Source organism: Ricinus communis, chromosome 3 (genome assembly GCF_019578655.1).
Source record: "Ricinus communis isolate WT05 ecotype wild-type chromosome 3, ASM1957865v1, whole genome shotgun sequence".
Classification (NCBI taxonomy): domain Eukaryota; kingdom Viridiplantae; phylum Streptophyta; class Magnoliopsida; order Malpighiales; family Euphorbiaceae; genus Ricinus; species Ricinus communis.
The window spans coordinates 31,940,764-31,966,099 of record NC_063258.1 but is presented as its reverse complement, the minus strand read 5'-3'; the positions used below and the strand labels follow the sequence as shown (position 1 = coordinate 31,966,099).

General features: G+C 35.5%; 6 protein-coding genes and 1 non-coding gene across 9 annotated transcripts; 4 read left to right on the top strand and 3 right to left on the bottom strand.

The window, feature by feature from the left end:
* Nucleotides 1-21: 21 nt before the first annotated feature.
* On the bottom strand, nucleotides 22-3,696 carry LOC8259456 (phospholipase D alpha 1-like). Of its 2 annotated transcripts, XM_048371822.1 has the most exons (5): nucleotides 3,481-3,696; nucleotides 3,163-3,253; nucleotides 2,642-2,713; nucleotides 690-2,544; nucleotides 22-575 (listed from the first exon to the last, which is right to left on the bottom strand). In XM_048371822.1, exons 2-5 carry the CDS (start codon nucleotides 3,250-3,252, stop codon nucleotides 139-141), a joined length of 2,454 nt encoding a protein of 817 aa, XP_048227779.1. In that variant the 5' UTR covers nucleotide 3,253; nucleotides 3,481-3,696; the 3' UTR covers nucleotides 22-138. The 2 variants fall into 2 exon arrangements, with proteins under 2 accessions (XP_048227779.1, XP_002515518.1); XM_002515472.4 differs by having other exon boundaries at nucleotides 3,163-3,696.
* A 1,483-nt stretch (nucleotides 3,697-5,179) lies between these two features.
* LOC8259457 (ethylene-responsive transcription factor SHINE 2) lies at nucleotides 5,180-6,531 on the top strand. The gene is made up of 2 exons (XM_002515473.4): nucleotides 5,180-5,394; nucleotides 5,663-6,531. Exons 1-2 carry the CDS (start codon nucleotides 5,315-5,317, stop codon nucleotides 6,159-6,161), a joined length of 579 nt encoding a protein of 192 aa, XP_002515519.1. The 5' UTR covers nucleotides 5,180-5,314; the 3' UTR covers nucleotides 6,162-6,531.
* Nucleotides 6,532-7,886: 1,355 nt separating this feature from the next.
* Nucleotides 7,887-13,665, bottom strand: LOC8259458 (RNA-dependent RNA polymerase 6). 2 transcript variants are annotated; one of them, XM_002515474.4, is made up of 3 exons: nucleotides 13,381-13,665; nucleotides 9,530-12,249; nucleotides 7,887-9,006 (listed from the first exon to the last, which is right to left on the bottom strand). In XM_002515474.4, exons 2-3 carry the CDS (start codon nucleotides 12,245-12,247, stop codon nucleotides 8,113-8,115), a joined length of 3,612 nt encoding a protein of 1,203 aa, XP_002515520.1. In that variant the 5' UTR covers nucleotides 12,248-12,249; nucleotides 13,381-13,665; the 3' UTR covers nucleotides 7,887-8,112. The 2 variants fall into 2 exon arrangements, with proteins under 2 accessions (XP_002515520.1, XP_048227744.1); XM_048371787.1 differs by having other exon boundaries at nucleotides 13,509-13,665.
* A 5,717-nt stretch (nucleotides 13,666-19,382) lies between these two features.
* LOC8259460 (SPX domain-containing protein 1) lies at nucleotides 19,383-21,849 on the top strand. The gene is made up of 3 exons (XM_002515476.4): nucleotides 19,383-19,851; nucleotides 20,562-20,688; nucleotides 21,201-21,849. Exons 1-3 carry the CDS (start codon nucleotides 19,537-19,539, stop codon nucleotides 21,641-21,643), a joined length of 885 nt encoding a protein of 294 aa, XP_002515522.1. The 5' UTR covers nucleotides 19,383-19,536; the 3' UTR covers nucleotides 21,644-21,849.
* Nucleotides 21,850-22,263: 414 nt separating this feature from the next.
* TRNAR-CCU lies at nucleotides 22,264-22,336 on the top strand. The gene has a single exon. It is a non-coding gene; the product is annotated as a tRNA-Arg (tRNA).
* Nucleotides 22,337-22,451: 115 nt separating this feature from the next.
* On the top strand, nucleotides 22,452-23,777 carry LOC8278617 (probable carboxylesterase 17). Its single transcript, XM_048371569.1, has one exon. The coding sequence runs from the start codon at nucleotides 22,730-22,732 to the stop codon at nucleotides 23,654-23,656; it is 927 nt and encodes a 308-aa protein (XP_048227526.1). The 5' UTR covers nucleotides 22,452-22,729; the 3' UTR covers nucleotides 23,657-23,777.
* On the bottom strand, nucleotides 23,682-24,753 carry LOC8259462 (protein BUNDLE SHEATH DEFECTIVE 2, chloroplastic). The gene is made up of 5 exons (XM_002515478.4): nucleotides 24,599-24,753; nucleotides 24,409-24,512; nucleotides 24,230-24,293; nucleotides 24,028-24,124; nucleotides 23,682-23,926 (listed from the first exon to the last, which is right to left on the bottom strand). The coding sequence occupies exons 1-5, from the start codon at nucleotides 24,654-24,656 to the stop codon at nucleotides 23,848-23,850; spliced, it is 402 nt and encodes a 133-aa protein (XP_002515524.2). The 5' UTR covers nucleotides 24,657-24,753; the 3' UTR covers nucleotides 23,682-23,847.
* Between the last annotated feature and the right edge of the window lie 583 nt (nucleotides 24,754-25,336).

Sequence of the window (25,336 nt, the reverse complement as noted above, 5' to 3'; positions counted from 1 at the left end):
TATTGATATCAAGGAATTTGGTAAAGTAATAATGATTGAATTCAATAATTGTCTTTTGCATATGGCAGTATCGATATATACAGTCATTGAAATGCTTTTAGTACAATATTTAATGACCGTGTTCAATTAAAGATGAAGCTAGGTGGTGAGAACTGGAGGAAGGAAATCAGATTTTGCGCCAAGGATACGAGCCTTGGTATCAGGAAAGTGCTCAGTTCCTGGCAGAGTTGTAACAGTTCCATTGCTGTCGACTTCAATTGGATAGCGAAGCAGGTGACCGACAAAATCCTGATCTAAAGTTTCACTTGCGTAGCTTTCCCAAAGATCATCAGCAATCTGATTCAGTCTTTTAATACAGTTCGAGCTTTCTGGATGTTGGAAGGAAAGCTCAAGAAACCCAAGATGCTCATACCATAGTGCCAATCTGAAACCGCATATCTGTCCCCTGGCAGGATTCTGCTGAGTTGCCAAATGATGTGGTTGGAATGCTCCCATTGCTATTTCTGTGTCCCTTGCACCATCCATTGACCTCTGGTTGATGTTCGCTGATCCAATGATTATGTACTCATCATCAACTGAAAGAGAAATAGAAATCGTTTTGTTTTTATTTAACGGAAAATCCTTGTGTTAATATAGGAGGAGGTGAGTGTTGAAATCCTGAAAACATTACTTGGAAGTCAATTACATACCGATCATCATTTTTGAGTGAACGTAGATCATGAAACGACGGGCCAGCTGAGCTCTTGCATAATCAGAATCAGGTTCAGGTATCTCTGAAGGTGCATATTCTTCTGTCTTTTTTGCTTCCCTGTTTCCAAGACAGAAAAATGATAGATACTCTCTAGGATGTGCTTGAATTCCATTCCTCTTAAGGGCTTCAGCAATATCAGAGTACATCATCTCCATTGTTCTTCTTTGCCAGTCTAGTATTGCCTGAACAGATGCACTCTCAGGTATACCTTCTGGCCACATTGGGATCACAATGTAGACACTGAATCTTTCTCCTGCATCTATCTTACTAACGATCTTTAGGGATAGCTCCTTTGGGATAAGATGCAAAGCATTTATGTCCTCCACCTTGATATCTTTCGATCTCCAGCCATATGAGCTTCCAAGGAAGTACTGATTTTCAATGTAGATAAAATTCTTCGCACGCCGAATTGCATTGATATAAGCATCTTGAATGCTCCTGTCAATGATATTGTCCTTTCCACTAACAAGGCCAACTGCAGCTGCTTCCTCAGGTTTCTCAGGGAACCCCGAAACGGCTCCACCATCAATGGAACGGAATAACTGGACATTCCACGCCTCGGTATCTGTTGATTGCAATACAGGCAATGGCGGGATTATTTTTGCTTGGAGCTCATTTTGTGGGATAAGGAATTTATCGCCAACTTGCTTTTTCCATCTCTGCTCGAAATTGTAGAGGACATCCCACGCGACAGGTCCTTCTAGCTTGCAATGAATATCATGCCAAGGTTCCCTTGGACCGCCTTTCTGGATTGAGGAGCCTGGAAAGTTAGGTTGATGGAAATCGTCATAATGGATGCTGCCCAAAGTGTTGAATAGAGGATGTTCTTGTGTATCATATCTCCCGTCACAAAGATCAATGCCTCCAATGAAACTGACAATGCTTCTTTTCTGTGAAGCATTGTCGGACATTTCAGAATCAACAATCACCGTCTTCTGATGGTGTGTAAACATGGTTGAGATCTGAAATCCCTGAATAATGCTTCTTCTATCATCAGGATTACGAGGGCACAAAATGCAATGCACGTTGGTATTCCTGAAGTACTCTTCAGTTTCTTGATCATGAGTTCCCATTAGGCCATCCTCCTTAAATTGCTTGACAGAAGTTCTGTCATCCCAAACCAGCACGAGTACTTTCACACCTTCATCAGCTTTCTTCTTGAGCAGCTCCCCGAGTTTCATATCGCCTCCAGGTTTAGGCCTATGAGGATCCCTTACCATAGTTATTTCAGTATACACAGACCAACCAGTTATATAAATAAGATACTTGGCATCGGTGATGGCGTCAAAGATGTCTTCCCAGCACCTTTGAGCTTCGTAACTCTTTCCTTCAACAGGAATTCTAGGAATAAAATTGTTAGGAACATGAGCATCCTGATATAGAGTAACACGACAACCCTGTCTTTGATTAAAGAATGCGTAAGGAACACCATCATAGCGTGGAGTTTTGATCCCCTGAGACCAACTACTGTCCTGAGTAACATTCAGGAATTGCAGCTTAACATGAATCTTGGAACCGATTGGATTACGCTGCTCATCTAGTATCTCTACCCATCGGTCGATTATATACCCTGTGATGACATCTTCAACAGGAATATAAGCTCTTCCAATTAATGATGCCCCAACAAATTGATCATCTTTGATTGTGAATATAACATGTGAGATCAAATGGGCGCAGTATATATGGAAGGACTCGTACCACTGAGGATTATAGTGTTGGTCTTCTAACTTTCTCGTTCTTCCAACCCTTGCCTTGTCCAGATCAACTGTCGCATACAGTCCAGTACCAACAATCTGCATAGAAACATTTTGCAATAATACAATTATATTTTAGTGGTTCATATATATATAAGATTTTAGTGCTGCAAAAGAAGAAAACAATTGATAGTACCTCAGGCCTGCAAAGAACCACTCTCTTGACTTGGGACAGAAATCTCTTTCCACAATTTTGCTGTCCGGGACCCTTTAGATTTTAAGAAAATAATATACAAAAGGTAAAATGAGTTCCAAAAAAGATTGAAATCTCTGCAATTACTTTTGCATTGTGGACTAGTAAACATCTTAACCTATGATCCCGCAGGCTATTGTATGAATTTGTTATACAGCACATTCAATGCAGATTAAACCTTGTTCATAAAGGACAACTGTTCTCTTATGGTAACAAACTTAATATAATTTAAGAGACAAGAAATCTCACATGATAATATATAACATAAAATGTGGAGCATATCAAAGACATATCACAGCCATTCGTTCAATATAGACATGAATCTATCAGCTTGTAAAGCTAATTACTGAAAACACATGTTTCATTATAATAGTTAATATGTTCATTAACAAGTAAAGGCAATATATATATATATATATATATAGCTAATGTTTCAATGTTTAGAAGATGAATGAACAACTTACCCTACTGAAGAAATTGAAACCACACCCAGTTTGTAATTTGTCAACCTCAAATATTGTTACAGAAAGGGTGCCATGTAGTAAGCCTAGCATTCTTTAGCATAAACAATGAATAAAGATTTTAGCTAAAACAAACCAAAAACAAGAAAAAAAGATTAGCATAAGACCAAAACCTAGCTTTATACTTCTAAGAAACCAAAATAATAATAAGCCTTGATTACAAAGAGATGCATAGTTTGAAGAGTGAAAAAAGGAAAGGAAAAAAAAGATGCAATGCTTGAAGGTGATAGCAACCCTTGTAGGTAGATTTAGAGGCAGTACCACTGTTAAGAGATTCGAGACAGGTTTTATAGTTTATAGATATGGAGGGATAATATCGAGAATCTCATGCAATTCTATTTTCTGTAACAAGGAAGAGATTGATTTTTCTTCAATTTCGAATCAATCCCCCGCCTTTGCTTCCCAGGTTTACATATATATATATATATACACTATTGTGCCAAGGCATTCTCTTACAGGTATTGCTTGCTTGCGCTCTTTTGCTACTCATTCTAATATATGCTCATCTTTCTATATTTTATGCCTTTATATTCCAAAGAATAGGGTCCCAAATTTGATATACGAATTATTCTGTCTGGTTGCTATCCATTAATATTGTCGTAAATTTATTATTTATATAATCACATAGCTAATTTATATTCGGTAGATTTGGATGAAATGAAAATAATTATGGCAATAAAAAGACTCAAGTTTATGGATTGGGCTTGTGAGTTGGTAACTCATATCATAATCCAGTGGCTAATTAACTCATATCATAAATTAAGAGCCAATAAGATTTGGGTCATCCGATCTAAGACTCAAATGGGCTTAACCTGAGCAAGTGGCAAGAGTTGACCCAGGAACAAGTATATAGTTTTAAATTTTGAGGTAAAGCACCTTCACTCCACCACATCTTATTTATTCTAAAAATGAATAAATAATAGCCAAACGCCACTAACACATAAACCTCCATATAAATATGCTTAACCAGAAAGTTGACATACCCATGCAAATCCAAAAAGTTTCAGCCACACCAATAATTACTTCCATAAGAAGGAAAGAGGACTCGGTCCTCTTCCACAAACTAAAAGAAGAAAAAGAAAAATATAAAAATATAAAAATCAATTTTGGGTTTGCTCCTCTTGAAGTCAATCAACCTCCTTCAGAAAAAACTTGGCATGGCTAGGCAACTAAATTGTTAGTTATAAATGCATGTTTTATTTACTATTTTTTGTGTCAAGTGTGGATGAAAGGCTCATGGAAAGTTAAAAGTCTCGGTTCATATTGAATAAGTTAACATAAGTTAATCACTGAATGATGTTCTTTACAGTTTAGAGGAAATTCAGTTGCAAGACAAAAGAAAAGGAGACAGGGGGACCAGATGTTCGTATTTTAAGTGCAAATCAATGCTCACACGAAGATGAAATTTCATGAATATGCATATGGCACCATTCCTTCTTTTTTGTTTGTTTGTTTGTTTTATTCTAATATAATATTGTACGAAATATGCTCCAAACATAAAGAGAAAAAAAGAAGAAGCAAATTTAAACATAAAACACTCAGGATGATTAAGTTTATAAGATTATGGAAGAGTGAATATAAAGGTAATGTCACAGTACCGATCAACAAGCTTGTAAAACTATGAAGCAATTAAAAGAAGTGTTAAACGAGGGCTTAATGTAAAATAAATAATTAACTTTTCCAGTTTCATAAATGATCGCAATCATCCTCCAAAATGATATTACAAGGATTATAATAATGTGTGTATATATATATATATATATATATATATATATATATATATATATGAAGAATGAGTCAGCATGGTATCATTTAATTGAGTTGTTGTTAATGGTGCAAAGTTTTTATGATCCAATGTGTAGGTGAAATCTTTATTGCAAAGTTTAGACTTTTCCTTTCCTATCCAATTCACCGACAAGTTCACGTAATCTCTCTTACATATTTAGTACTCTTTGTCATTTCCTATTCCTAACCTCATTACCTCTTTCTCTACAACTCCATCATCATCGTCATCTTCACTTATTATCATTATCATCATCATCAATATCTCTCTGCAAACCAAACCCAACCCAACAGAGAATTATAAGTATATAAAATGGTACAATCAAAGAAATACAGAGGCGTCAGGCAACGCCAGTGGGGCTCCTGGGTCTCAGAAATTCGCCATCCTTTACTGTAAGCTCACCCACTCGCATTAATTTTACATTTTTATGCACTTGTATACCTGGCTAGCTTCTTACATAAATGTATATATATATCTATATCTATTTCACAACCCTATGTCTATAAATACACACACATTATCAGAAGTTCACCTAGATCTCTTTTTATCTGTTGCTGCTTCTACTGCCAAGACATGCACTCGACTTTTTAAGTTATGAGTACTGTAGGAAGGAATAATTGTTTGTGTCTTGGTTTTTCTTTTTTTTTTTTCTTGGTGCAGGAAGAGGAGGATATGGCTAGGTACATTTGAGACAGCAGAGGCTGCAGCAAGAGCATATGATCAAGCAGCTATACTGATGAATGGCCAAAATGCAAAGACTAATTTTCCTAGGAGTGATGCTGAAGAGACAAGTGATGATAACGACTCTCCATTGCCATCTTCCAAGGCTCTTTCTGAGCTACTCAACACCAAGCTCAGAAAATGTTGCAAAGACCCTTCTCCTGCTTCACTCACTTGTTTAAGGCTTGACAATGACAATTCTCATATTGGAGTATGGCAGAAGCATTCTGGGTCTCGGTCAAGCTCGAACTGGGTCATGAAGGTTGAGCTAGGAAACAAGAAAACACAAGTGATAGAGGAAGAGAGATCGTCACAGTCATCAACATCGTCTCTAACATCAATATCGTCACCAACGGTTGAGAATCAACCCATAAATGGTACGGATGAAGAAGATAGAATCGCAATGCAAATGATAGAAGAACTACTTAATTGGAATTAACGTATCACCTTTCTGGTTTATGTCGTGGTAGCAGTACGCGTGCATATCCTTTCTCAATTTACTTCACGTACGTCTTCATCAGGCTTGTTCGAACTAAGCAGTCAAGTATTTGTTTCAAGAACTAAATTAGTCCTTGTAATTGGCGGCTAATATTTGATAGTCGATTTACAAACTGATAAAAACACTTGCCGGGAATATGATCTCGTTGACCCATATATAATTTCCTTGTCTTAAGCTTGTATATGTAATAGAAAGAAATATAAATCTATACAATCATCTTTTTCCTGATAACTGCAAGAAAGATCAGGAATTACATGTAGGGAAATGATATTTGTTATCTGTGGTTTATATAAATGTTCCTTTCTAAATATAGGATAATCTTTTTCTTAAAAATAGAAAAGAATCTGTTTACTTTATGGTTTTAGAAAATTTAGATTTAAAATTTGTATGATGGCATTTTTAGTGTTTGAAACTTTAAACATAGAGGGAAAGAAAAAAAGAGAACAAAGGATGGAGACAAAAAACCAATAAATTCCATATTTGAAAGAGAAATTCAACTAATAGCAGATGCTATCATGTAGTATATACTTTTCTTCTTCTTTTTTTAAATAGCATAAGCTCTGCTTCCTGATGAGAATTGATGTAATAATTGTGAGAACTCTACAACCTAATAAATAGCCATTTCTGGAAAGAAAGTGAAAGCAATTAGGAAGATAATGACACAAGGATAAGTTGTAGAAAGTAGAAACATAGAGAAATACACACCTTAGAGAATTATTGTTACAGTATGCATAATGTTTAATTGCAAATAATAGCATTGAAAAAATAAACATTGTTAATGTTTCATGGGATAAAAGCCATGCATATAATTATAAGGATGATATTGTGATCATGGGTAGATTCCCATAATAATAATAAATTAAAAAAAGATAAAAGGAAAAGGATAATCAATAAACAAGAGTTTGACAACCAGCAGGCAAAGTCCTAAGTAAGTAGTTGGATGATCATAAATAAATGGCTTAAATCAATGAAAGAGTGACAAATGTAGCTCTGCCATCAACAAAGAAAGGACAGATTTCTAGGTTTTCAATGTGATTGGAATGGTGGGTGAATTGCAGGAAGTAATAACTGCCCTTTGTTTGGTTTCCACCTTTCATTACTGTTTAAGTAGAGGATCCTTCTGTATCAATCCTTCTCAAAGTACTCTGGTAGGTCCTCTAGGATTTTCTCTATTACATTCTTTAGCGATATCAATTATTCTAATGTTATTTATTCATTTATTTCTTTCACTCTGAATATGTTTTTATTTTCAAAGCAAACTATATATCTATATTTTGTCTAGTTTTTAAAGATTATGATATTAGTTAATGAAATATAAGTAAGAATCCATGTAAGTTTATTTGTCTAAATAGAATTACTTCATTCAATCTTTTCTAAATTAATCACAACTATTATTAAATTCAACTATAAGTTTCATTTTTTTTTTTTCAATCTATAAGCTTTCAGAAAAGTTATAGTAAAAGATTTCATACAACTCAACATTATATAGTGTTATTCGTCTTAATTGATGTGTAAGAAAAAAAAGATACTGAAATATTACAAAATCCATAAAAATGAACCATCTATATGCTCTGCCTGAACTGCAGTAGAATTGCCCTGCCTGAATGTCTACCAATACCTGCCTAGGAAATGGGGTAACCAAATTCCTGACTAGATCTCAGCATATAAACAAAACCTTATTATTTATTCCGAATAGAGAAGAAAACATGCACATTCCATAATGACTTTTCTTACAATGTTGCAAAACTATTAACTACGTTAATGCTAAGCAACTTACAATCCAGTATCACACATAACTTTCATAAAAGACAATATACTGTTAATAATGGCAGAGTGGACTTGCAGCCAGAAAGTACGGCACAGCCACAAAAGCTAAGGCTTCAGATTCTGGTTAGATCCGATCAGCAAGGTACTTCACCAGTGAGTTGACGGGCTTAGAGGTGTCAACACCGTCAAATCCTCTGCACCTAATCTTAATCCGAGCAAGATAATCAGCTGCAATCCAAGCAAAGCTCAACATTGATGCACAGCCAGCAGCATCAGGCTCCTGCAACTCCATTGACTTATTTACCCATTTCGGATGGTAAGCAACCTGGTACCATGCTGAAGCCTTTTGCTCATAAAGCAAGTTCTTCTCATCTTCTGTGAGTTGCTCAAAATCCGAATCCATCTTCTCAAAAACTTGTCTAAACTCTTTCTTAAGTGAATGATAAGATTGCTTGAGCCTCTCTTTTAGCTCCCCTTGTTTCCTGCTGTTGCATTTTGGCATGGACCAAATATGACCAGTCACCACTTCCTCTTCTCTTTTCACTTTATACTGTGCAAGAAGACCTTTCAGCTGACCATCATAGGAGCACTTTTGATCCCAGGCATCAAGAATGTAATCCGAAGATCCAGACACCTCCAGGTCTTTATCATAAGGGATATCACCACGAACAAGATTGAGCTCAGAGGATGTAGCTGCATCATCATCATCATCATCATCATCATTATAATCATCTTTAACCTGACGATAGAGTCTTCCCAAAATTTTGTTTGAGTTGTAGGACTGATAATCCTCCTTCCCCATAAAATCTGGATAGAGTTTGGGTTTCAGGTGTGGTGGCATAGTTACAAGCTTCCCAGTCTTGGGGAAGTCAACAGCTGTGGCTGCTAACTCCGCCAGTTTTATGCAATTCTCATCCAAAGCTCCATATTCACTCAAATCAGCATGAACGACATGAGCATTACAGATTGCCCCTAAATTCTCATTCACCATGTTCTTTGCAAAAAAATCTATAATATCCTGCAAAGTAAACATAGATAAGTTAGATTTCTGTGTAAGAAAATAGGAATTCTGAATGGTGTTTCCCTAACAAATTGAACATAGATAATCTATCCTACAAGTTACATCAATTGAGGTACCATTAAAAGATTGATCTAATTCCAAAAATTAGTGTTGCTCTCATATCTGAACAACACAATAATGCGGCTTAGTCGGGTGGAGGCTTTTGGGATGATGTCCTTCAAACATTCCAAAGTTATGCCAGCTATGCAAAGCAAATGTTTAACAAGAACAGGAAAAAATTAAATCTAACAGTTCCATATGATGTGTATTGAAGCTAGTTCCTCAAAAAACCACACCCACATTATTCTCCCTTACAAGAATGTAAAATCTTCCTGGATTTTCTAATCATGTATCAGTTGACCCAATACTTTAACGAGGAAGAATAACAGAAAAGTACCCTCCCCCCACCCCCCCAGGAAAAAAAAGAAAAAAGAAAACCATTAAACCTCAAAGATAACATCCAAATGGATCAGACAAGCACCTGATGATTGACGGGGCGATTTAGCTGCTTGGCTTCAGCAGCGTCATACTGCATCGGGAGCCAGCTTCTCTTACTTGGAGGAATAAGGTTTTCATCCCAAGTCACAAAGTAAAGATCCCCATCAAGGTCACTTCCAGAAGCTTCATTTGTGTGAGGTCTGTCACCCTTCTGTGGAAAGACTAGGCAATCATGCAAATGGTGTAGTTCAGGAGCATCAACTGCTTCCAAGATCCTTATATCTCCTGGATGAAGACAAGGATTCTTAGCTACCACAACAGTCCCCTTGACTACTTGCAGCTTTTTTTTGCTTTCACTAAACCGTGAGCCATGCTTCCAGAAACAGCTCTCCAAGGAGGGATTGGACACTTGGATAAAACATTGGCCATGTTCAAGCACCCCTAGCTCATCCAAGCAGCCCATCAACCATCTCCCTGAGGGAACAAAGATTCTAGTCTTTTCTCGAAGACCCCAAAGCTGTGCAGCTCTTATACAAGTTAGCATTCCACATAAATGAGGTTCTGTTTTAGGATTGAAACCTGCACTCAACATTATTGCTGCAGTGTTGCCTTGCTCAGCACAAGATGCAGTAACAACATCAAATGCTACATCAGCATCCATGAACATCTGATTTAGTTTGGAGACCATAACGATCTGCATTTTCCAGAATATCTCATCTGGAACATCCAATGTGGAAAGCAGTGTGATTATCTGCCTGTTTAAGAAACCAGGCTGAAATCTAGTCCAAGAGCATATCTCCAAGGTGGTGTGGTTTGAGTGGAACTTGTTCATGCTGACCCTCAAAGACAGGCGTATTCCATCAATATGTGCTGGCCAGCAGGCTACAACTCCTTTACATCCAGCATACCTGATCTGGTAAGCGCATGGTGGATTAACCTCCAACTTCAGTTTTTCTGCAACTTCCTTTGCAAGATCTGGAGTTATCATGCCAATGCCATCAGAGAAAATGTAATTGTTCCTCTCAATATCTGGAAGATCAAGAATAGCCTCTGCTGATGGAACTTCTACAGTTGCATAAGTAGAGGAGAAACACTGGCCCATCCTAGCAGCACATTTTGCAATATTCCTGTTGGTAAACTTCCCCATCCAATTTCTGATTTTGCTAACACTAGTTTTTCCATCTTCAGCAAAAAACCATGCAGATCGATCCCTTAATTGATTGGAAGAGAACGCGAGAAAAGAATACTTCCGACCACACAAGTAAAATCCATCAGTCAGAATACTCTTCACCCTTTTGAAGATTCTTGTCTTCTGCGAGAAAGAGTTAGAGGTAATGTCTCTTACTATAGGGGCACAGTAATAAGTGAGAGTGTTCGCGTTCATTGTCTGCAAACCCTCATCCATGAAGGTAACTCTTAGGAATTGATCAGCAATATCTTTGTATCTTCTCAAAACTCTGTTGGAGAGTTCTACTTCAGGTGGAAGGCAATAGGCTCTGGTTGGAGTAATAGCCAACCGCCTAATTTCTACAATGTCATCAAGCTGTTTGGAGCTCCTAAAGAGTTTGGGATTCTTCAGCAACCACTGTTGGACAGCTTTCAGCCTCTTATGAGCATCGAACACAGGGTGCTTATAGGAACAGATATGTCTCAATGCAGCTATATTAACATCCAGTGGCTGGTTTCTCAGTAAATCAAAGAAACTGTCAGAGAGTTGATGTTGATTAAATATTCCTTTATGCATGACAGCATTCACTAGGAACATTAAATTAAAATCTACCCCTTCCTCGTGATGAATACAAAAGAAAGGATCTGACATAGGCATCTCATACTCTGGTTCAGCGGTGACATGGAGGGGTCGCCTAAGGCAATCCTCCTGTACCCTCCGTTCTCTTAGAAAGTTCAAAGCCCTCTTTAACTTTGCACCATGGCGAGGGGGGATTGAAACTCGGTAAGAGTTACACCGACCAATGGCCCCGCTAGGTGTAAAATCAGTGGTCCGGATCCAAGGATCATCATCATCCAGCAAATCAAAGGGAACTAAGACTTCAATGTCATCATCAGCAGTTCTATACCAGACCGAAGGTGCGGAAGCCAGCTGCAACAGGATAACCAGACATGAGGTGTCTGTATACTGTTTTATCTCATTAATGTCTCTCACCAGGAACTCCAATTTAAAATCACATCTTATCACAGCATGCTCAGTTGTGCCTTTGAAAGAGAAGGCAGTGTCCCTTGTGAAACAAAACTTGCACTTCCCATCAAAAGGATCCACAAGAAAATCAACTCCAGAAGGAGGTCCTCTCCAACCAACCAGGAACTCATCACGACTAACCAAGGTTCCAATTTCAACATGTACATCAGACAATTTAAATGGAATTGTTGTTCTCCTCCTCTGATTCAAGTGAAAAGGATTTTCAGGCCCCAGACTAACCTTCACTGGCCTGCCATTAAAGAAAAGCTCACAGTGACCTGCAGCATTCTTAGCCCAAGTAGCCGAGTCGGGTGAGGCAAAATGCACGAAGGCATGCGGTTCTACCCTCCTATAGGCATCTACTCTTTGGATGACTGCAGTGTCAGTTATCTCAAAATTTGGATAGGACTCTGGAGGAGTCCAAGATGTCTTCAATCTACAGCGCCAAACTTGCCCAATCTCATTATCCAAATATGCCACAAGATCTCTTGCTGTAACATCCTTGTCAAATCCACCAAAACTAACTTGAGTTACAACTGTTTCCTTTTCCCTTCTTTTTGTCTCCATTCCTGTACCAGAAGGTATTCAGAATCTGAAGACCATTATTAAAAACTAAAAAGATATGCAAAAAGAACTGGAAAGACCATTACTAAGTTAAATAAGAATTGCATGAGCTAAAAGAACGTAACTCCTAAGCAAACATGAAGATTAAAAAAATAAAGTTGTGCAGATAAGCTTCCAGATCTTGGTGAATACTTATTACAGATACCCACTCAAGAGTATCTACAGCGGAAAACCATAGTCTTAAAGGGGATACAGCAAGCATTTGAATTCAACCATAATTCAAATAGATTTATTAATACGTCATGAACAAATAAAATCACCCAAAAAAGGAACAAAAGATTGTCAAATTTTATCTTGCTATCCAAGATTCCAGAGTGCAAAACCATGATGACAAAGCTGAATTCTAACAATTTTTCATATCAAATTCTACTCCTTGATTTGAGTGTTCGATCGTCTTTCCTTTTCTTAATTTTCATAAGAATCGAATGAAGAAGTGAAAGCAACCAGCCAACAGATCAATTCAACAGCATTAAGTTCAGATTCCACGGGGACAGCCCAAAATCGCACAGAGGCAGATTAATTAATGAAAAAGTTGCAAATTGATCACAAAATTCAAACCAAACGCCATTCCTTTAATTTCTCCAACCATACAAAAAGACAGCAATTGGCTTCGAACCATGTCCCAGAAAACTGGCAGCACATCTGACTAATCTGAGTTTTAAAGAAACTAAAAAGAATTCAACTTTCCAAAGGATTTGTTGATAAAGATTGTAAAAATGCAATCAGAACATACCCATTAATCATTAGACCAAGCAACGCCAAAATTTCACCTTTACCAATAATTTCTTCTTCTTTTTTCTCTTACAGACAAAATATAAAATAAAATTACCCGAAAACAATAATTCAACTTTCAACAGAAAGTAAGAAAGAAACATCGCATCAAGAATCAGCTCTTAGTTAAACGATAAACCCATCAATGAAGAACAAAAAAGAATGCACTCAATTGCATTGCTTGCATATTCTCAATCACCAAACAGACTCCCATAAAACCAAGAAATTAATTTCAAGAAATCAGTCAAGTTTCATCCAATCCACACTATAAAAAAGAATGCAAAAGAAGGAAAGACCCCAATAACCTTTTCTTTTTCCTTCTGTCAGGCCTTGATCAAAGCAAAAATCAAGACCACCTTAATGTGGTTTTTCTCTCTTCAGTTAGAAATACAGATTTAGGAGAGTAATGCGCGAGAATGAAGAAGAGAATTACATGAAATATATAGTGGTTTCTTTTGGGTCATCTTCTGAAAGAAGTTGCTTCGAGTCAGTCACGACAAAGAGAACTTCGAACAGAAGTTGGAGAACAGTTGCAAGGTAGTGACTTGGAGAGAGTGGTTTCTCCCTCTCTCTCCCCACATGTCTGCTTGCTTTATGCATATTTGGGCAGAATCTATATCTAACGGCTGTGACTGATTTTATCAAAACTCTGTAGACCCCAAAGTAGAGTAATACCCAAATGATTTTTTTATTTAAATGATAAAAAAATTATATAAATTTAATCTACCAACTTATTAATTTTATATTTATATTAATTATTTTTAATTATAAGTAATTTATGATAATAAATTGACTAATTAATATATATACAATATTTAATAAAAATATGATATATTAATATATAAATAATTTAGTCTATAAACAAAAATGCTAGAGTGAAAATCTATATAAGACACAAATCTTTAATTTGGTGGCTAGACATAAATACTATGATAATTTATTTTATATTTTATAAAAAGAAATTCTTTTTTTTTTCTCTAACCTAAAAACTAACAGGGTAATTATATTATTGTTAGAAAAGAAAATAGATTGGTATTTGACCAGCTAAAGAAAGGAAAGAATTACTATCAAGTCCCTGAAATAAGCTCACAATTGTAAGCCCGTATTTTCTCTTCTAACAATTGAATTGGCAAATCTCTCAGATTTTATTCTCTCTCTATTTAATTTTTTTGTTAACGTTTTTTTGCTACTTAAACAGTATAAAATGATAAATAACAGATATATGCTATCCATGTTTAATTTACATCTTAATAAATAGGATAAGTTTAGGAATAGATGATAAATTTCTTCCCTCGATTATTCTAGAACTTTCCTCAACCTCAAATTTCAAAAGATATTAAAATATTTTTGACATTTGAAATGAATTTAAAATTATTTTATTTTAATTTATTAACAAAAAGAGTAAAGAAAATACAAAGATATTTTAAAATAAATAATGAAATTCGTAAATATTATCAAGAGCTTTAATATTCTGGACAATCCAACTAAAAAAAAGTATTATTTTTTTTAACAATTAAAATTTATTAATGTTTTATTTGATTAAAATTTATATAAAAAAATATTTCATTTGAAAATAATGAATGAAAAAAATAAATAGAAATAATTAAGTTGCAAAAAATATTTTAGTATTATAAAATATTGATCCGTTACAATTTAATTTAACTATAACTAATTCTATATAAATTTGGCAATGTAGAACTTTCATTTCATTCAAAGAAATATAAATTTTAGATTTACAAATGAATGCCATAAATTTTATGGATTTTAATCAAATACAACTGTACAATCCGTTATATGGGCCTGTGACCAGTGCTATGGAATGCATAGGTTTACGACTACTGAAACTCGTAGCAAGCCTAACTATTTAATAACTCAGACAATGCACCTATATGCATACTACTCAATCATACCAACAATTTATTCACGCAAACATAACATAGATAAATTAATCCATCAACACAATCACTTAATAACTTCCCTTAGTTTTAACATACCAAAATAAAATATTTAAGTTCTGAAACCACTATCGTGGATAGTCTAGATTTTTAAATAGTTCGAAATGTAAAAGAAAGAAAATTAATTACAATAGGCCTGATGGAGAAGGAAGTCGGGCTATTCGGAAAAAGACGGCGGAGAATCTAGCTGTCACCTGAAAAATTAAAAATGAGACTGTCAGTCTCGAGAGTGAGTTAAAATTATATATTCTGAATTAAAGTAACCATATATAAAATAATTATTTAAATAGTATAGAATATCACAAAATATTAAAAATGCATGTCATATCGTAATTTTAGAAAAATACAAATTTTAGCACATACACGACAAAGTACTTCAGCAGAACCCTAAACCTCCAATTCTAGCAGCTTTTTGGCTCTCTTATTCCAATAAGACTAGCACCCAGAGAGCAAAGCTTGACCATGATCCTTAAGTCCAGTCTGGTCACTTAAATACCAATATAGTCGGCACCCAGATAGCAACGCTCGACCAGGGATCTTTTTCCGGTAAATCAAATTCCTATAAGCGTAGAGAGTTGTGCTCGACTAGGGCACAACATCGAATATTCTTCTATTACATGTTTATGATTTTCACTGATGCGCACACGGTCCTAATGTAGTCCATCAGGTGGTATGTTCTATTGTGTCTTCATCCCAAGCCACAAAACATTAACATCAACAATATTATATGCAACATGATATTCAAACGGTCACAGTATTTGTAACGGAATGACATAATAATGCAATTTTCATAACATTAATAATAATTGAACAACAACAACAACAATAATAATAATAATAATAATGAAAATAAACTTAATAATATTTATACTAGTAAAATAATCATAATAATTATTCATTAAGGAATTGCATTTAAATGCAGATATGACACAGGCAGTGTAATATATGATTCTAACTCACTGTTCTGTCGAATTTTCGCTAACTGCTTCTATGCCTCGGATGGAGCTGGCTGAACCGACGGATTATCTATTCACGAAAATAATTAAGATAATTAAGTTAATAAAATATTTCATAATTTATCCTAAGCCTAAACTCCTTACCTAAAGAAATTTCAACTAATCCCGACTCAAAAATTTGATAGAACCTCCCATAAAATACAGATGTTTATCCCACATAAAACGGGTCCAAAACCTGCTAAAAACACTTCAAATATTCGTTACATATTTACTAGGAGTCGGGTCACCCATAACTGCATTATTTTTCGACTCCGCAACACAACACAAATCTCAATTAATAATAGACAATACATTAACATTTATTTCACAACCATAATTATCATAAAACCAAATAATAACTAATCATACTAATTAATTCATAATATTTATAATTAAATTATTAATTAATTAAATCTAATTAAATTAAATTATTTATAATTGACAATTAATGGCAATAATATGTTTTAAAATTTTTAAATAATTTTTAAGGTCCAAATAAAATTTACTGAGCCCAAAAATCTAAACTCTGCGCGTTTGAAAAATACTAGGGTCTGAAAGCCGATATCTTCACGGTGTCCGAATTCGAATCAGAGGGTGCCTATGCGATGCTTAAGTCGTGAGGAGTCCGAATATGCAATTGTTTGTGCCAAAATCTCGTCGGAAGCCACTGGATCGAGGCTAAAAACTTTCAGCTCTGGCGAGGCTCGTACACCACTGCCGACGGGGGAAAAACGGGAAAAAAGGGCTGGTTTGGTATTTTTTTGTGGTCTAGAAATCTGTTTCCAATGTCAAATCAGCGAAGGGACGACGATAAAAGGTCGATCTAGCGGTGGCAGCATGGGAGCCAACTGCTTCTCCTTAATGCAACGAGGAAACGACGAGAGGGCAGAGGAAAGAGCGGCATCGGCGTAAAAAGGGAAGGAGGAGAGAAATCTGGTGGCTGGGTAGCAGCTGAAGATGGTGAAAAAACAGGGATTATTTCACATTATTTCAAATTCACAAAAAAAAAATCAATATACTATAGTGTTGAATAATATTAAATGAAATAATACTCATATTATTAAAATATTTAGTCAATAATCCAATTCACATATTAATTTACTAAAATGCCTTCAAAAATAAGAAAATTAAAATTTAAAATTTATAGGTATTACATTCTCCTCCCTTTAAAAAAATTCGTCCTCAAATTTAGAAATGAATGAGGCTTATTTTAAGACTGAAACAAATGAGGGTAGGAATCTCTCATCTCCTGCTCGGTTTTCCAGGTACACTGCTTGGTAGAATGATTCCACCACATCACCTTAACAATAAGTATAATCTTAGAGCGAAGTTGGCGAACTTGAGTATCCACAATCATGATTGGCTACTCTTTGTAAGTCAAGTCTTTGCTTACTTCCACATACTGAGGTTGCAACACGTGCAAAGGATCCGAAATGTACATCCTCAGCATGGATATATGAAATACCGGATGCACATGTGAGAAATTTGGCTGTAAATCTAACTTGCATGCTACCTGTCCAATCCTGTCAATAATCTCAAAGGGTCCCACATAACGAGGAGTCAACTTGCGCTTCTTACCAAACCGCATCACACCTTACATAGGGGACACCTTCAAGAATACATACTCCTCAATACTGAACTCCACGTGCTTCCATTTTGGATCTACATAACTCTTCTGCCAACTGAAAACAGTCTTCAGTTACTCGCGGATAATAGGAATCTTCTCTGAAGTAATATGAACCAACTCTGGTCCTGCTAACTTTCATTCACCAACTTCTTTCTAACACACAGGAGATCTACACTTCCTGCCGTACAATGCCTCATAAGGAGCCATCTTGATGTTCGCATGGTAGCTGTTATTATAAGAGAACTCAATCAATGGCAGGTACTAATCCCACTTACCATCGAAATCTATTACACACATCTGAAGCATATCTTCCAAGGTTTAAATTATTTTTTCCAACTATCCGTTAGTTTGGGGATGAAAAGTTGTGTTGAAGTCCAATCTAGTACCAAGCTCTTCTTGTAGCTTTCTCAAAAACCTCGAAGTGAATTGCAATCTCCTGTCAGATACTATAGAGACAGGAATGTCGTGCAGACTGACAATTCTCTCCGGATACACCCTTGCATACTTAACCACAAAATAAGTAGTCTTCACGAGAAGGAAGTGTGCTGACTTAATCAATCGGTCCACAATTACCTAGATAGAGTCGTAACCAGCCAACCACGATGACAGAGATTCACAGCTTTCTGGGATTGGCAGGCTACTACTGTCCGGAAGCAAGGAAAGTCTGGTTTCTAAGTCCGTTGGGTTACAGATCAGGCGGGGAAGGTTTTGAAAGTTTTAATCACTGGTGGGACACTCTTAAAGAAATGGTGAATATGTTAGATGTTCTGAATGCTAAATCTCTGATGACCCTAGCTGCCATAATATGCTGGGAAATCTGGCGCTCTAGAAATGAGAGTAGCTTTAGAGGTACTCATATAGACCCAGCAATGGTAGTGGCTAGAAGTGTTAGATTATGGAATGAGTATGCTGATGTGCATAGACAGAATGACAGAGAAGAGGAAGTTAGCAATATAACAGCAGCTTCGTGCTGCGTCCTTCCGCCGATAGGGAAAGTCAAATTGGACACAGATGCTGCATTCTCTGAGAAAAGGAAAGAAGCTAGGGTGGCCGTTGTCGGAAGGAACCACATTGGAGAAGTGTTTTTTATAGCATCAAAGACTTTTGTCTGCAGTTCAGCTCCCCCAGCAGAGACGCTGGCTCTTAGGGAGGCTGTTAGATTTGCTCGAAATCGTGAAATGAGAGATGTAATATTTGAGTCTGACGCCTCAGTGTATTGCAAATTGCGCAACCCACAATGAGGAAACTCCTTGGGAGATATCTGCAATGATTGAATAGATACGAACTCTTAATGTTAACCAGCCTGGGTACATGTTTTCTCATATTAGGAGATCTGCCAATAAAGTTGCAGATTGGTTAACAAAGAATGTTAGTGATAGTCCAAATGTTTTAAACCCTGGCATGTTGCCTGAGGCTTTAGTTACTCTTTGATTGTTAATGATGTAGCCTGTGTATCTTCTTCTTCTTAAGTAATGGAATATCATTATTTCTGACAAAAAAAAAAGTTACAAGTCTCCCAATCCAATACTGCCTGAATTTGATGATTTTATTTTTAATAGTTTTGGTTTCAATTTCGATTTTCAAGATCTAATCCCATAAAATAACCATTGAAAAGAAAAAAGAAGCCAAAAATAACGAACCATATAAACAATTTAACGATCAGAACAGAGAATATAACCCAAGATAATAAAATGTCTTTTCTTCCAAAAAAAAGTATATTCCCACTAATATCCAACGAATATTCTCCTTCTATTTATTCTTCACTCAAATTCTCTTTCCTCTTTCTTCCTTTTCTTCTCTTCTGTTGATTTGCCTAACCAGATTGAAAAAAGAAATAGTGCATGAATTAATCTGTTGTGGCGGTGATTTGGGCGGGTAGGAGACATGAAGTTTTGGAAGAGCTTGAGTATATTAATAGAGGATACGTTGCCGGATTGGAGAGACAAGTTTTTGTCGTATAAAGATTTGAAGAAACAACTGAAGCTGATTTATCCTAAAGATGGAGATAAGCCGTTAAATAAACGGCCGAGATTGGAGACACAGGTGGATAGAATGGACGGTGGTGAGGATTGCAGTAGAAGAGAAGGTGAGGTGGTGACTAAGGAGGTGATTGATTTCGTTAGGGTTTTGGAGGATGAGATGGAAAAATTTAATTCTTTTATCTTTGAAAAGGAAGAAGACTTTGTTATCAAATGGAAGGTAATATCCTTTTTCTTCTTTTTACATATGCATTATTGTTTTGAAGCGAAGCGATTTTCAAATTAATTTCTCAGGATTTTGATGGGTTCTTGTTAGTAGATTAGAATATAAAGAGATCTAATTTGATTCCTATGTGTTCTTTTAGTACAATAAACATGTTGTTTTGGATTTTAAAACATCAGAAAATTTAAGCCCTTGTTTTGGGAAGTCAATTCTGTTTAGTCAATTCTCATGTTTGGATACAATTCAATTCTTTCAACTTCAGAAAAATTAATTGTGCCAAATTGACATGATTTTGCAAGAACTCAATTCTTTTAAACACGTGCGCCTAATTTATTCCAACAGAGGCCTTAAAGATTTCCAATTTGAGAAGGAATTGCAATGTGATTTTCCAATCAGCGAGGTTCCTAATGTTGTCTGCATAATAATGCTCTGTAGAGGGTATTAGACTTAAATGTTCCATATTGTTTTCTCATAATATACACCAATGGAGACAGTAGCTGAAGAAACAAAGATGGGTCGCTCCCTCCTTCTGCATTTCTGCTATCCTTCTACATGCTTGATTACTTAAATCAAATCTTATATGTATGAAATTCGAGCTGTGTGGAATGCTACTATTTATCTTCAGAAAGAAAATTATCAAATAATTTATCACACGTGATTATTAATTTAAATTAAAATTTAATTTGTGCTTTGGTTGTAATGCGCAGGAGCTACAAGACAGGGTGAAAAAGGCCAAGGATTCAAATGAAGAGCTGATGAGAATAGGGAGGGAGATAGTTGATTTTCATGGGGAGATGGTTCTCTTGGAGAATTACAGTGCTCTTAACTACACAGGTCTGTATAAATAAAAGAATCAATCTCATTGATCTTATAAGTATATTACGATTTACGAAATCCCTTCAATCGAATCACTTTTTGAGAAATACAAGACACATTGGAGTATAGGAATTAATATTGCTTAAATATTTGGTTTCACACTTCTATTATGAATGTAAAAGCTGTACTGTCCATAATGCACCTATTATAACATTGTCATATCGCTCTTTGCACCTTCTTATGGTTCTGTTAATGTTGTGCTAAATTATTAAATATAACTTGTAATTAGTAAGAAATATATCACAATCATTGTGATACTGTTATGTCCAGATTGCATGAAGGGCTTGGTTGGTTGAAATTTACAAATTTAGACCCTGAGATACTTGTCTCATGTCAAAAAAAATTAAGGAACCAAAATTTTCACCAGATGTGTTACTTCAATCTGTTGAATTGGTTTGCTCGCTTGACATGGAGGTCTTCATTATAGAGGTTGGAGTTGATTGGTTTCAATTTTGACATTCTATGCACAGGACTAGTGAAGATATTAAAGAAATATGACAAGCGAAGTGGTGCTCTAGTTCGCGTGCCCTTTATCCAAAAAGTAATGCAGCAGCCATTTTTCAAAACTCATGTGTTAAACAAGCTTGTGAAGGAGTGCGAGGTGGTGCTTGATCAAATCTTCTCTAGCAATGAACTATCTATTGCACATGAAGCAACTGAAGAGGTAGGAGGATGTGACTCCAATGGTTCAGGTGAAAGTAAGGAGGCACCGCTTAAAGTTCCCAAAGAACTTGTGGAGATTGAAAATATGGAAAACATGTACATGAAGCTAACTCTATCAGCATTACGTGTCTTGAAGGAGATTTGGAGTGGAAGCTCGACTGTAAACATGTTTTCACTGCCCCCTTTGCAAAGTAATGCAGTGGAGGAGGATTGGAAGAAGGTTCCTGTCATAGAACAAGCTGCCAAATAGTTCTATTCCAAGTTTATAACTTCTTTGTACAAAAATTTATAATATTGAAAGAATGCTCCGACTCTTTTTCTTTTGATGATATGGTGCACTTGGCCTTTTACTATTATGCTTCTCTAAACTAATTTTGTAAGGATGCTATCTGCTTTTGTAAGATATCAGAATAATCTTGCATTGCAGTTTCATGTGCAATCTGTGCTAGTTTATTCTGTCGGTCTGGTAGTTTTGCTATATTTCACACTGATAAGAGATTTATCATTGTAATTATTTTGTTCCAATATGTATGAGAAACAACAAAGAAACTTTTTAATCGGAATTCACAAAGAAACAATTCAATTGATCAACATGCACAGCGAGGATCATATTTATATGATTTTGCACTTTTCGGACAAATATAATTTGTTTCGTTACTATAAATAGTTTTTTTTATTAACCGATTTATGTATAGGATTTCATTCACCCATAGTTGAGAATTAATGATTGGATTGAAAATTAACGATTGCTTCGGTCTACAGAGATTTTGGTAATGATCGTATCGAGGATGACTGAAAAAATGGAAAGAAAGGCCAGGTAAGGATACTAGATTATGATAAATTAGTTAAAAATAAGATAGAGAACAAGAAGCGCCTGTAGCTCAGTGGATAGAGCGTCTGTTTCCTAAGCAGAAGGTCATAGGTTCGACCCCTATCTGGCGCGGCAGGGTTTTTTATTTTGTTTTACCCTGATTCGTCTCAGCATAGTAGTCCTTTATAATAGCATATTCCTCTTTTTCTAATTGTTTAATTATCTCTTAGATGACCAACCTAACATAGTTCATCCAACAAAAATGCCTTATCTAACGCCCAATAATATACCATTTCCATGTATTACTCAGTTCGCTTAGTTTTCTTTAATTGATTCTTCCAGTGTTTGATGTCCGATATTACATGATTCACCTACACTAACTCCAAGCCATCCAAAGTGTCTCATCTAGCTACTGCATTAAACTATAATTCTTCCATCAAAGCCATCAATTACCCTTTATATATTTCCCACACATTCTCCACTTCCGTTCATGTTTTTACAAGTTCAGGGCGTATTTCAAAAGAAATGTCTATTGTTGCAGAAGCTCCTGGTTTTCTCCAAGTCTTCTCTGATGGGTCTGTAAAACGCTTTGCGCCAGAAATAATGCCTGCTTCAGTGCAATCAATCAATGGATACAAGTTCAAGGATGTTGTCATTCACCCATCAAAGCCTATAACCGCAAGATTATTCCTTCCTGAATCTCCTCCAAGTAGTCTCCTCCCAGTTCTGGTTTATTTTCATGGTGGTGGCTTTTGCATTGGCTCAACCACCTGGCTTGGTTACCATCACTTTCTTGGAGATTTCTCAGTCACATCCCAATCCATTATCCTCTCTATTGACTATCGTTTAGCACCGGAGAATCGCCTTCCAATAGCTTATGATGATTGTTACAGCTCACTTGAATGGTTGTCACATCAAGTGACTGTTGAACCTTGGCTCAGTCTGGCTGATCTTTCTAGTGTTTATCTCTCTGGAGACAGTGCTGGAGGCAACATTACTCATTGTGTTGCTATCAAAGCAATGAGGAACAGAGTTCCTCATGTTACAATCAAGGGATTGCTGTTGATACATCCTTATTTTGGAAGCGAAAAAAGGACTAAGAAAGAGATGGATGAAGGAGCAGCAGGGGAAGTAGAGATGAATGATATGTTTTGGGGACTGAGCATACCAGAAGGGTCAAATCGCGATTATTTTGGATGCAACTTTGAGATACAAAATTTTTCTGCAGACGAATGGAGAGAGTTTCCAGCAACAGTAGTGTATGTGGCTGGCCTAGATTTCTTGAATGAAAGGGGAGTTATGTATGCAGAATTTTTAGGTAAGCAAGGGGTGAAAGAAGTTGAATTGGTGGAAGCTGAGGAAGAATCTCATGTGTTTCATGTCTTTCATCCTTTAAGTGAAGCAACTCGCTTGCTCCAACAGCAGATGAGCAACTTCATGAACAGCCATTAGCAACTGCTGCTGATTAATAATAATATCATACAAAACTTTGAACTTTTATTCTTGATGAGATTTGGTAGCTGTATTAGAAATGCACTGAAGTTTGAGCAATTATACTTGCAAGTTACAATTACATTTAATCTCCAGTCAATTTTCAGTGCTTAAATATACCTTGCAATACTCTACTCTCAAATAAGTAATTTCTACTCATCAAAAGTGCTCATAAAACCACCAAGGAAGCCAGCTCCATTGCAATTCCCACATAACATATCCTTTTTCCCTCTACAAGATCAAAACAACTCATTAATTAGTCAATGATAGTCACAACCAGAAGGTTAAAATCCTTTTTAACTTTGAATAAGAAAAGGGAAGATAGAGGTTACCCACAAAGCCAACAGGAGTCACCAGCCTTAAATTGTCCATTAAAGATATCAACAGAGTTCACTCCACTTCCTTTACACTGTGAGCACAAAACTGCACCTGGTAGTAATTGAACAATTAAAAAGAACAGCATAAAATGAACTGCATACTTTTCATATCAAACTTTGTCTTCTTTTTGTTATTTTTAACTTATAATTGTCTTACCATTTCCGTCGCAGTCAGTACATATAACACTTTTTGGTTTTGGGTTTTGATCACTTGGTGCAGCCTATCATCAAGCAGGAATCATAAGAGTATAATCAAAATACTGAAAACAATTAGTAAGTTCTGAATTAAATTTTAAGACGTACTTACAAATCCTTAAAAAGGAATAAAAATCTGACCCTAGTTTTTAAATAGCAACGTCTAGCAGTTCCGGTAAATGAACTCTGGAACAAGTCATGTATGCCAAGAGTCTCCTGCTTTCGAGAACTGCCTCCATTAAAGCCTGTGCATTATAAAGAAACACACTGTTTATAGATTAAATCGCTGAACCCTTATGGTTTGCGAGTTAAGAGATTTAAGGGATGGAACCTGAATCTTCCATGGCTCTGATTGGTAGTTGCAGGGATAAGCATGTAGCCATAGCCATCGACAGAGTTCTGTTTGTTCAGTGGCTAGTTTTGTTTACAATGGTTGGCAATCATTGATGATGGGCTATGAATAAATAATCATTGTAGTCTGTAGGCCTTTTGCTTGGTACATTTAAGTCGAGTGTAAGCTAAGCCCATAGCTCAAATATGTGCAACTATATTTATGTATTTTTATAAAAATATAAAGCCACTAAGTTAGTTAGTTTGAAATACATTTTTTTTTATGTAATGTTTCGTTAAATTCGACAAAATTTATAAAATTAATTTATAAATTTAAAATTTATATGTACTCTAAATAAAATAAAATTGTAAAAATTAATCTAAAATTTTTTACATTTATATTTTCTATTATGTTTGCTCTTTTTAACGAAAATTTCATTTTTTTTAATAAAATAAAATTTATATAAACTTTGATTATAGTTAAATTAAATTATAATAAAATATGTAGAATTTCTAAATAGATTTCATATTAATAAGACAATATGTTTTATAATACAAAAATATCTCTTTCAACTTTATTATTTCTATTTCTATTTTATTTCTTGTATTTTTTATGTAAAATTAATTATTTTATAAATTTCGATCAAATATAACATTTATAAAAATAAAACCCATCGAGTTATTTTGAAATACTTCTTTTAATGTGAATTCATTTATAATTATTTATATCAACCTTAAT

Coding starts and splice junctions, on each gene's coding strand:
- LOC8259456 (XM_002515472.4), bottom strand. CDS start 3,252: ATGCTAGGCTTACTACATGGCACCCTTTCTGTAACAATATTTGAGGTT. Junction 2,714..3,162: donor GTTTCAATTTCTTCAGTAGG/GTAAGTTGTTCA, acceptor TAAAATCTAAAG/GGTCCCGGACAGCAAAATTG. Junction 2,545..2,641: donor TGGTTCTTTGCAGGCCTGAG/GTACTATCAATT, acceptor GTTTCTATGCAG/ATTGTTGGTACTGGACTGTA.
- LOC8259457 (XM_002515473.4), top strand. CDS start 5,315: ATGGTACAATCAAAGAAATACAGAGGCGTCAGGCAACGCCAGTGGGGC. Junction 5,395..5,662: donor GAAATTCGCCATCCTTTACT/GTAAGCTCACCC, acceptor TTCTTGGTGCAG/GAAGAGGAGGATATGGCTAG.
- LOC8259458 (XM_002515474.4), bottom strand. CDS start 12,247: ATGGAGACAAAAAGAAGGGAAAAGGAAACAGTTGTAACTCAAGTTAGT. Junction 9,007..9,529: donor ATCGCCCCGTCAATCATCAG/GTGCTTGTCTGA, acceptor TTTACTTTGCAG/GATATTATAGATTTTTTTGC.
- LOC8259460 (XM_002515476.4), top strand. CDS start 19,537: ATGAAGTTTTGGAAGAGCTTGAGTATATTAATAGAGGATACGTTGCCG. Junction 19,852..20,561: donor ACTTTGTTATCAAATGGAAG/GTAATATCCTTT, acceptor TGTAATGCGCAG/GAGCTACAAGACAGGGTGAA. Junction 20,689..21,200: donor CAGTGCTCTTAACTACACAG/GTCTGTATAAAT, acceptor TTCTATGCACAG/GACTAGTGAAGATATTAAAG.
- LOC8278617 (XM_048371569.1), top strand. CDS start 22,730: ATGTCTATTGTTGCAGAAGCTCCTGGTTTTCTCCAAGTCTTCTCTGAT.
- LOC8259462 (XM_002515478.4), bottom strand. CDS start 24,656: ATGGCTATGGCTACATGCTTATCCCTGCAACTACCAATCAGAGCCATG. Junction 24,294..24,408: donor GTTGCTATTTAAAAACTAGG/GTCAGATTTTTA, acceptor GCTTGATGATAG/GCTGCACCAAGTGATCAAAA. Junction 24,125..24,229: donor TACTGACTGCGACGGAAATG/GTAAGACAATTA, acceptor AATTACTACCAG/GTGCAGTTTTGTGCTCACAG.